We start from the raw sequence: 11,214 nt of genomic DNA, 5'->3' as shown, positions 1-11,214 counted from the left end.
CCCCCATGTGTTCCCCTCCACTGTAAAAGTTCTTTCATGCTTCTTTTATGTGCAATAATTTTTCTCTTCTCTCTCTTCCCAATGCACTCCTTTTTCTCATACCTTAATTTTCATTTTTTATAACATCCTATTATATTCATCTCACACTTTCACCCTCTATCTATGTATACTCCTTCTAACTGCCCTAATAATAACAGAGTTCTTTGTCATTGCAAGAATTATCTCTCCCTGTAGGGATCTACACAGCTTAACATTTTATCTTTTGATTCTCTTTCTTTTGAACCTTGATTTTGACAGTCAGATTTTCCATTCAGCTCTGGCCTCTTCATTAGGAATGTTTGAAAGTCTTCTATTTCATTGAATACTCTTTTTTCCCCAGAATGATTATTCTCAGTTTTGCTGGATAAGTGATTCTTAGTTGAAATCCTAGCTCCTTTGCCCTCTAGAATATCATATTTTAGGCCCTCCATTCCTTTAATATAGAAGCTGCTAAGTCTTATGTTATCCCGACTGGTAGCCATAATATTTGAATTGTTTCTTTTTGGTTGATTGCAATATTTTCTCCTGGACCTGGGAGTTTTGGAATTTGGCTATAATATTCCTTGGAGTTATCCTTTTGAGATCTCTTTCAGGAGGTGAATGGTGCATTCTTCCCATTTCTATTTTGTCCTCTGGTTCTAGAATATCAGGGAAGTTTTCCTTGATGATTTCTTGAAAGATGATTTTGTTAAAAATCAAAAGGTGTGGGGCAGCTGAGTAGCTCAGTGGTTTGAGAGCCAGGCCTAGAGACGGGAGGTCCTAGGTTCAAATCTGGCCTAAGACACTTCTCAGCTGTGTGACCCTGGGCAAGTCACTTGACCCCCATTGCTTACCCTTACCACTCTTCTGCCTTGGAGCCAATACACAGTATTAACTCCAAGATGGAAGGTAAGGGTTTAAAAAAAAAAAAAAGAATCAAAAGGTATCTTGCCAGAGTGATAAGCTTTTATTAATAAAATGAGAGAGTGAAATTAATAAATAAATCAATGAATTATCAATTAATCAAATAATTAATTAAATGAAATTAACTAATAAATAATTAATTAATAAAGTGAGAGAGTGAAAGAATTCTGTTTTGCAAGAAGTTTTTCTTTTCAATGGATTTTTGTTTATCTTTTTTTATTTGGCCAATTCTGCTTTTTAGAAAGTTCTCTTCTTTGGATTTTTGTGCCTCTTTTCCCAGTTGGCCTGTTCTTTTTTTTAAGATATTAATTTCTTCAGTACTTTTTTTGTGCCTCCTTTACCAAACATTTGGCTCTTTTTTCACAATTTTCCTGTATCCTTCTCATTTTTTTTTTAGAGGATTTGGATGCAGCAGCGTTGACTTTGTTGCCTTCTTCTAAGTTGGATCCTACAACCCTGTCACCAAAATAACTTTCTATGTTGAGTCTGAGTTTTTGTTGTTGTTGTGTTTGTTCATTTTCCTGCCTTTTTATTTTCATTGTTTAAAAAACTGTTAAAGTTGAGTTCTGTAACTTTGGTGAAGGAAGCACTCTTCCAAGCTTCAGGTTCTTTGTGCAGCTGCCTTCAGAGCTGGCACTGGGGATTTATTTACTTTCAGTTCTTCCAAGGTGGAATGATATAAAGAGAGGTGGATTTAATACTCTCCTGGCATGTGATCTGGTCTGTGAGTAACTCCAAGCACTGTTTTACCCCTTGGAACTATAACCAGAGTCCCCTGCTCCCCTGTGGCTGCAAATGTTGGTGCTTCTCCTTACCCTGTGACTATACCTCAGGGCTGTACATCACCCAGAGTCAGTAAAGGGACCCCAATAATCTTCTTCTAAGCAGTTGTCTGACCCCCGCCCCTTTATTATTTGTGGCTGAAAGCTCCAGAAGCCTTGCCTGTTGCTTTAGCTGAGCCCAAGGCCTGTTGCCTCAGTGGAGACTGCCCTGGCATGATGCTCTCCACCTCCTCCCAGTGCACTGGTTCCATCATGCTGGCCTTCTAAGTTGTTTTGGGCTGAAAAATTATTTTGCCTTCTCTTTTTGTGGGTTATGCTGCTCCAAAATTCATTTTGAGGTGTTATATCGTTGCTTTTTGTAGGGTAATTTGGGAGAATCAGATGGGTCCCTTTACCTTCTCTACCGTCTTGGATCCCTGGCCCCCACAAGATGAGTCTTCCTGATTCCAGGCCTGGTGCTCTATCCACTGCACCACCTGGCTATTCTGAAAAGAGTGATACACATCCCTATTTATTAATTTTGCTATTGTTATTTTTTGGTCTTATGATTTTATCAGTGTAAGAAGCTCCCTTTACCATGTGCATCAGTAGCTGTTTCTTTGAAAATCAAGGATTGAAAATCCTTAAGAGTTAGCTGGGGTCACTGAGAGGTTGGGTGACTTGTCCAGGGTTATACAACCAGCATGTGTCAGAGGCAGAACATGAATCTTAGGTTTTCCTGATTCTTTGGGCAGCTCTTCATCTGCTTTATTTCTTTCCACTGTTCCTCTTGATTGTTTTTATTACTACCAACTCCAAGTTTAGAATTTTTTCTCCTAGATCAGGGGTCAGCAGACCATAGCCTTGGGGACAGATTAGGCCCATTGACTGTTTTTGTACATCCTGGGAGCAAAGAATGACTTTAAATTTTTATTTCTTTATTTCTTTTATTATGTTATTTTTTAAAACCTTTACCTTCCATCTTAGAATCAATACTACATATTGGTTCCAAGGCAGAAGAGTGGTAAGGGCTAGGCAATGGGGGTTAAGTGACTTGCTCAAGGTCATACAACTAGGAAGTGTCTGAAACCATATTTGAGCCCAGGACCTTCTCTCTCAAGGCCTAGTTTTTAAACCACTTAGCTACCCAACTGTCCCCAGATTCATATTTTTTTTTGAGGATTTTTCGTGAAGTTTAATATGATCTGGCATCATTAGATATGTCTGTTATTAAACTACACAAATCATTATGAAGACATATGTTCTAAGTGGTACATGAAAGTATGTGATAATACAGAGAGAGTGTATCCTTAGAACTTTCAGAGAATAATCTCTTAAAACAAGCATTAACCATGGATCTACCTCTGGCCTTTTGTCAGTCTGGAAACATTAAGTTCCTACTATGTGCCAGATACTGTACTAAGCACTGGAAAGATGGGCTGTGCTAAGCCTTTTCTCTTTTAATTGTGTTCTTTGGTGATCGCATCTACTTTCATAACTTCAATAATGAGGTGTATGATTCCCAAATTCATAACTCTTTCTCTAACTTCTCTTGAGCTTTAGATCTGTGCCTAACTTTTCTTCTCATGGATATCTTACTGGTATCTCAATCTGTGCTTAGTCCAATGCCTGACATATATTTAGTGCTTAATAAATGCTTATTGACTTAAAACTAATCCTCAAGCCTTATTCATTTTGCTTAGATCAAGGTTCAACTCAGGGGTTACTTCCTAGGGCAATCCTTCCAGGGCTCTCTAGTTAGTGCTCTCTTCTTTCTCAAATTATCTTACATTTACCTGTTTACTTCTGTATCCCCCAGGGCAGGGGTCGGCAACGTATGGCTCTTTCTGCAGGAGCCATAAAGTCAATTTTTTTTTTCAGGCACTGTTACAGGAGCGCACTATGAGCACTGTATGGCTCTCATGAAATTACATTTTTAAAAATGTGGCATTTATGGCTCTCACGGCCAAAAAGGTTGCCAACCCCTGCCCTAGGGGAATATAGGTTCCTTGAGAGCAGGGGCTGTTTTTTTATTTGACTACCTAGTACAAAATAGGTGAATGTTTGCAGAATTGAATCACTGATGGAGTGGTATACCAGAGAGCTCTATATTTCTGTGGGAATTTTATACTAAGGGAGACCTAAAAACAAGTAATCAGCATAGGTGTTTTCTAGCTGGGAATCAGGAACTGGAAAATAGAATTATGTCCTCAAATTCCCCAATGTAGTTATGGCCCTGGGCTGTCAACATTATAGTCTATGTTTTCTACATGGGATGTGCCAATAGTCAGATTAGATGACTGAGATTCTAATAACTGATATCAACAGCTGGGACTGTGAGACAAAATGGGGATCCAGAATTTACTCTCTCATGTCTCTTCCCTTACTAACTCTTGTTTCCAAATTGTATTCTGTCTATTGTGGATTTTTTCTTCAGCTGTGGTCTTAGGATACAGCTCTTCCTCTTTAAGGACGCATCCATCTACTATCAATCTTTTGTGTTCAGATATTAAGCAAATATCAGTTTTAAGTACCAAGTTTATCCTTCCATAGCACATGCCTCTGTTGCTGAAGCTAGTGGTTCCCTTTCAAAACAAACTCTTCTATTAACTTCTATAATTGCTTGCTGGCCACTCTGGGTTTAAAACAAAATTCAGTTCTTTCTAAGCTTGCTATCAGCTGCCCTATACACTGATTCCCTTTTTGTTCTCTGAGCTGAGAAATATTCTTTAATTTTGAATCTTTGTGCCTTGTCATTTTCAAAATGCTGTTTTGAATTGTCTACTGGTTTCTCTTCCCTTCCTATTGGGGAGCTTTTTTCATGCTCTTCGCCTCTTTCCTACTGAAGATCACAGTATGCAAGAGCATTGTTTTTCACTTGAACTTGATCCAGGCAAAAAGCTTTATCTCCCAGCTAAAATCCCTCATCACCTTTAAGTCATGTGAATCAGCAGAATTTTAGACACTTAATCCTAAGATAATTAGACCATACCTATTTACTGCCTAGGACTTTTATAACTTCAATCATTTCCCTGTGTCTTCTCCACATTTAAAAAAAGATAACTGATTCAAAATTACATTAGGATATAAAGTCTTGTGTTATTGGTAGATGAAATCCCCCAAATAAACAACCACCCCTTTTAAGAAAGCAGTCTTTTTTCACATAGTCTACAATTTAGACTTTAGCAATAACATATCTATTACATTTTTCTAAAAGGATTATTTGTTCTGGCATGACCAACAAGATTTTCATTGGACAAGGAATGAACTTAAAGTCAATATTGCATTTAAAATTGTTCCTACTTACTACCAACATACCACAGAGGACAGGGAGTAAAGAAACCTGGATTCAAATTTAGATGGTTTTTAAGTGTGTCTCAAAAATCCTAAAGCCACCTTCTATAATGTTGATTTAAATCAATGTTAACTTGGGGAATTGTAGAAACTGTATACAAATTCATCTTCTTTATTGTCCCATCAAAACAAAGGTGGAGATGTATGTATGTTGGAAAAACAAACAAATCCAGAAATGCCCCAGGATCACGTTATATGAAAACTATACAGGAGTATTTCATTGGTTCTAGGAGAGGTAGAAGCAGAGTTAGGATGGCTCTTACAAGTTAGTTTAGGACCATTGCCAAAATACTATATCCTTTAATAGTCACCTAACAAGATAAATATATACCACCACTTAAATAAATAGAATTCTCACCATATATCTCCATCTCTCCAGTTACATCTTTTAGGGCAGCTAGTGAGTGCAGTGGATAAAATCCTATGCCTGGAGTCAAGAAAAGCTATATTCAAATCCAGCCACAGACAGTTTAGCTGTTTGACCTTGGACAAGATACTTAAACTGCTTCTGCTTCCTCAACTGTAAAATGAAGATAACATTTTATCTTCCATTATCTTATTTTATCTGGGAGATAGGTGCTATCTCCCAGAAGATGCTTTATAAGTCTCCTTTCCTACATACACATAAATATTTTGCTGGAAACTTGTAGATAGGCAAAAGGCAATGTGATTCAAAGAAGAATAAAGAAAGTGAGGGAATGGACAATTAGGTGAAGGAAGTCAGGCTAAGTAAAAAGAAGAAAGTGGATAGGAAGGAAAAAATATTGATACATAGAATTTATATAGATATGTATACATAGAATACATACAGGCCAGCTGGGTCAAAGAAGCAACCATGGGATGCTAATTTAGTGAGGATCTTATTTTTTGCTAGAAAATCAGCAAATAATTACATGTGAATAATTTCTTTGAGAATACAATAGATAGCATTTTCGCACGATATCAAAGCTAAAATAACTTTTAAGGACCAAAATGTGTTCAAGAATTCAATCCTAATTCAGCATGATTTGACTCCATTGGGGATGGGGGGGGGGGGGAGGGTTGATTCTTGTACAAAAATCCACCAATTTAGGAAAGTTGTATTCTTATTGAGAATGGAAAAATATGAGTATGTGTACTTCTTTCTCATCTCAGTCACTGATTGGTTCAATATTATTTCTTTGCAGCTGATCTTTTCCCTTCTCCTTTTTTTGGCTTGCCTTTTCCACGAAGTTTCTTTAGTCGCCTTTGCTCTTCCTTAAAATCTTGATGTTCATCTCTGTAAAGACCAAAGAAACGGAGTTTCCTCATTAGAGCAAAATAGGTGTTGTGAGGGGGATACCAGTCATACGTCTCCTTCCTTTTGGCCAAAGGCTGTTCACTAAACAACTTCACTACTTTCATGGATTTGGAATCGGTGGGGATGGCAACTTCTCCAAATATTTGGGCACTCAGATGAGCCATTCGTATGGCGTATTCTGAAAGGGAGGACATCTCTAGAGATAGCCAGTAAAGGCCGTTCCAATTTAACAGGTCCAGGCCTTCCTCATCTATACGTCACGTCCTCCGAAAGTCCTGCTCCCACATCTCCCCTCCCACTCCCAGTGACTATGGATACCCCCAGATTCATATTTTTAAAATAAAGCTGTACTCTATTTAAGAATGTAAAAACCTTTCTTAGCTTGCAGACCATATAACAACAGATAGCAGACTGTATTTTACTGACCTCTGTCCTAGATCAGGCAGATTGTTTTTTTTTGTTATTAAGTTATTTTATTTTTATTTTATTAAAAATATTATTTTTAACCATGGAGAAATGTTATAAATTAATAAGTTAAATAAAAATTAAATTAAATAAAGTCATAAGCAAATTGTTTTAAACAAGCTTATTTTTATTGCTTCAAAATTTTGTTACTTTTTTATTTTATTAAATGATTTCTAAAATGAGCTTACAGATCAGGTTAAGAACTCCTTTTTTCATTTGAAAGTATATATATATTTTTTCCAATTTTTAAATTTTTATTTAATTGATTAAGAAAAAATGTCCATGGTTACATGATTCATGTTCTTCCTCTCCCCCTCCTCCCACCCCCCTCCCATAGCCAACATACAATTCCACTGGGTTTTACATGTCATTGATCAAGACCTATTTCCATATTATTAATATGTGCACTAGGGTCTTAGAGTCCCCAATCATTTCCCCATTGACCCGTGTGCTCAAGCAGTTGTTTTGCTTCTGTGTTTCTACTCCCACAGTTCTTTCTCTGGATGGGGATAGTATGGATTTTTATTTATTTTTTCCCAGAATCTTTTTTTTTTCTGGGCCATACATGTATCATGCAAAACACACTTCCATAATGATCATTTTATATGAGATATATGATCATAATGATCACTCATATAAAACCTCAGAAATGTCTTGGATCATTGTATTGCTCATGCAGACTGTTAATTAATAGAAAACTTATGGTTGTCTCTTTCTTCCAGTTCCTCCCCGAATTGAGAATGAGGATGCAGAAGAGGTAGTTAAAGTCCCTGAAGGACAATCTGCCTATTTAACTTGCAATGTCACAGGTAACAGCTATGTGGAGTGATTGGTAACAGGAAAGAAAGAGCTCTAATATCTGGGATGAGGGTGGGGGAAGGAAGCTCCAGAAACCAAGATGTACATCCAAACTCTCTATTTCCAGCTACTGGCTGCTTATAACCAACCGTTAATTCCTATTTGCTCCTCTTTGGGGAAAAAGGCTATTACCATTCCTCAAGGAGAAGAGAAGCAATCACTTTGTCCATTATCTTTTCATTTCTGGTTCTGATATTCAGACCTTTGGGATTAGATGTGAAGTTCTGAGGCCAAAAGATTCCAGAGTTCCATTCTAAGCTCCTTAGAACTGTTCTAGAGCCTGCTGTATATCATGGGAACCACTAGACAAATTCGAGCTAAGACTTTTAAGGGAATGCTATCACTCTTACTAATTTCTGTGGACAGGTCATCCCCAGCCAACAGTCACATGGTTCAAAGATGGCCGTACCCTCTCTGGAGGAGACCTCTATTCCATATCCCCAGATGGATCCCTGCTAGAAATACTCCAGGCCAACTTTTCCAGCTCTGGCCATTACTCTTGCATTGCATCAAACTCAGTCTCGGAGAAAACCAAGCACTACAAACTTAGTGTTCTGGGTGAGTGTTGAGTGTACAAGCTACCAACAGTGTGATGCCCCCAAAACCTCTCAAGATAGTCAGACTGACCCCTAGAATTGTTTAAGCTGGATTTGTTGGCCCTCTGAGACACGGGATCACATGAAACCTTAGAGGATAAGTCACACATATAGGATGTGGTAAGGTATGGATTTTTATTTATTTTTTCTCAGAATTTTTTTTTTCTGGGCCATACATGTATCATGTAGAACACACTTCCATAATGATCATTGTTGTAAGACACACTCATATAAAACCAAAACTCCAAAATAAAACCATAAATCATGGTATAGATTTTTAAAACATATTTCCTCCCCTAATTACATGGAAAAAAACAAATCTTAACACTTTTTAAAAATTTTGAATTCCATATTATCTTTCTCCCTCCATGAAATGATAAGCAATCTGATTTTATGTGTACAATCTTGTAAAACATCTTGGGTCATCTCCAGTGATCCTGACTTTTGTCCTATTGGACTCTGATGACTCTGGAAGAGAAAGTGAGGCTGATGACTTTGTGTAATTCTGCCTCACTTAATTTCAATTAACGTGCAAGTCAAGACATCACCTGTAATGTCATTGGTCCTCTTTGAAATGAAGGGTGAACGACAACAACCTACTATATTCAGGGAACTAGGCTAGGAATTGAAAATACAAAGATGGAAACAAAACCAGTCCCTGTTTTAGGAGGCTTACATTCAGCTATGGATGGAGAGAGGCTACTATATTCAGAGAAGTAAATAGAAGTTAATGGGGTGGTGGTGGAAGAGAGAAAGCTCTATATCTGTGGGATCAGGAAAAATTTTAAGTTGGAAATAGCAACCGCGCTGAGCCCCAAAGATCCCAAGATGGGGGGATGAGGTGGAGTGTGTTCTAGGCATAGGGGTATTCGCTGTGCAAGGTCCCTGCAGTGGGAGGAGATGGGATGTTCAGAGAATAGCCAGTTTGACTGGAACCTAGGGTGCCTAAAAGAGAGAGGAATATGAAATAAGTCTGGAAAAGTAAACTGAAGCCAAGATTGTGCATTATATCCTAGAGGCTCTAAGGAACCCCTGAGGCCTCTTGAACAGAGGAATGATATGATCTTTTAGGAATACAATTTTGGCCCTTCTATCAAGGATAATTGACCAAGAGGATAAGAGTAAGACCAGTCAGATACTATTTTGGTGATAAGAACCTAAACATGGTGGTGGCAGTGGGAGTGGAGAAAAGAGGACAGAGGCTGTGGAGGTCAAATTGACCAGAGTTGGCAACTGATTAGATAATGCAAAGAGAGGGTGGGAAGAGTTGATAATGACTCCAAGTTGAGAACCTGGGTGTCTAAAAGGATGGAAAAGAAGAATCTGTAAGACTTCCTGGTGGAGCTGCCCAGCAGTCAATTGTCAGCTGTGGGGGGAGGGTAGAGTCCAGGGGAGAGGTTGGGTCTATGTGTAAAGATGTGGGAGTTACCTGCCCAGAGATGATCACTGAAGCTCTGGAAACTGATAAACACCAAAAAAGAAAACAACACCCAAGTCAGAGCTAGAAAAAGATAGCTTGATTATGATTATCAGAGAGAAAGAATCAGAACCAATCAGAAGCACTTCCTGAGCATGGGCTATGCATACAACACCACAAGGGATATGACAAGGAAGTGAGTTCCCCCTCACTTTAAGGGTTAAGTCAAGGCTTTGTGATCACTTGTCAGGAATGAAGCCGGAATTTTTCATCCTTTTTTTGTGTCCTGGACCCTGTGGGCAGTCTGGGGAAGCCTATGGACCCCTTCTCAGAATAATGGTTTTAAATAATAAAAGAAAATGCCTAGGAAAGGAAACCATAAAATTATATTGAAATATAATCATCAAAATATTGACAGAAAAGTTCAGGTCAAGGTCCTCTCTTGTAGTTGGTTTACTTCTTCAGGCCTGAGTTGAACTAGATGGCCTCTGAAGCCCCTTCCTACCCAGAAAGTGCATTCCCACTGGTCATCCAAACACCCACATCTACCTGGGCTCTGAGAACTCCTCTTCTTTTCTCCACTCCCATGGCCATTGTCATGTTCAGGCTCTCATCACCACAATAGGCTCCTAACTAGTCTTACTCATCCTATCAGTCAATAATCCTCTGCAGAAATGCCAAAATAGTGTCCCTAAAAGCACAGGTTTGACTACATCATTCCTCTGCTCAGGAAGCCTCAGGGGTTCCCTATTGCCTCTAGGGTAGAATGCACAATCTACTGCTTGGTTTTTAATTTGGCTTCAGCTTGGGTTCCTGGGACAAGACCATATTTCACAAGCTTCTTTTACCTTCAGTGGGCCCTACCATTTTGGGAGTGACTGAGGACAGTCCAGATGAGGAAGTGACAGTGACTATCAACAACCCCATTTCCCTGATCTGTGAGGCCCTTGCATTCCCCTCCCCTACTGTAACCTGGATGAAGGATGGGGCTCCATTTCAAGCCTCAGGAAATACCCAACTGCTCCCAGGTGATGGCTTCTGTGGTACAAAGGGTTGGGGGAGGGGGAGTTGATCTGAGTTGTGCCTGCGGTGGGATAACTTAGGGTAACAAATGGTTCCCTCAAAACCTTATCTCCCCAGGTCAGAAGGTAGGAATAAAACCTTAGTTTATAAGCTGGAGCCTGAAGATGCCACCATTGGCCAGTGATCTGGAGCATTTTAGCACTTGTAGAAGTTAAAAATAATAATAATAATAATAATAGCATATGGAACTTTAAGATCATAGAGCATTTTGCAATTATCTCCTTTTTTTTCTAACAACAGCCCTGGTAGATACGTGCTATTATTATTATTATTATTATTATTATTAACCCCCTTTTACAGATGGAATTGAGGGAAAAGGAGGTTAAGTGATTTGTCTAGGAGCACATAACTAGTTAAGTGTCTGAGTTCAGATTTGAGCTCAGATCTTCCTAACTTCAGGCCTAATGTCACCTAATTAATACCCTAATGATTTCTCTTAGGGTGAGACTAAAGGGTTGG

The 11,214-nt window shown here is 38.6% G+C and overlaps 1 protein-coding gene across 1 annotated transcript; it reads right to left on the bottom strand.

The window, feature by feature from the left end:
* Positions 1-6,189: 6,189 nt before the first annotated feature.
* LOC123237225 (28S ribosomal protein S33, mitochondrial-like) lies at positions 6,190-6,530 on the bottom strand. The gene has a single exon (XM_044663980.1). It carries the CDS (start codon positions 6,528-6,530, stop codon positions 6,210-6,212), a length of 321 nt encoding a protein of 106 aa, XP_044519915.1. The 3' UTR covers positions 6,190-6,209.
* Positions 6,531-11,214: the final 4,684 nt, after the last annotated feature.

This window comes from Gracilinanus agilis, chromosome 2, assembly GCF_016433145.1.
Source record: "Gracilinanus agilis isolate LMUSP501 chromosome 2, AgileGrace, whole genome shotgun sequence".
NCBI classification, from domain to species: domain Eukaryota; kingdom Metazoa; phylum Chordata; class Mammalia; order Didelphimorphia; family Didelphidae; genus Gracilinanus; species Gracilinanus agilis.
Note: the sequence above shows the minus strand (reverse complement) of the source record. Positions and strands in the feature narration are given on the sequence as shown.

Coding starts and splice junctions, on each gene's coding strand:
- LOC123237225 (XM_044663980.1), bottom strand. CDS start 6,530: ATGTCCTCCCTTTCAGAATACGCCATACGAATGGCTCATCTGAGTGCC.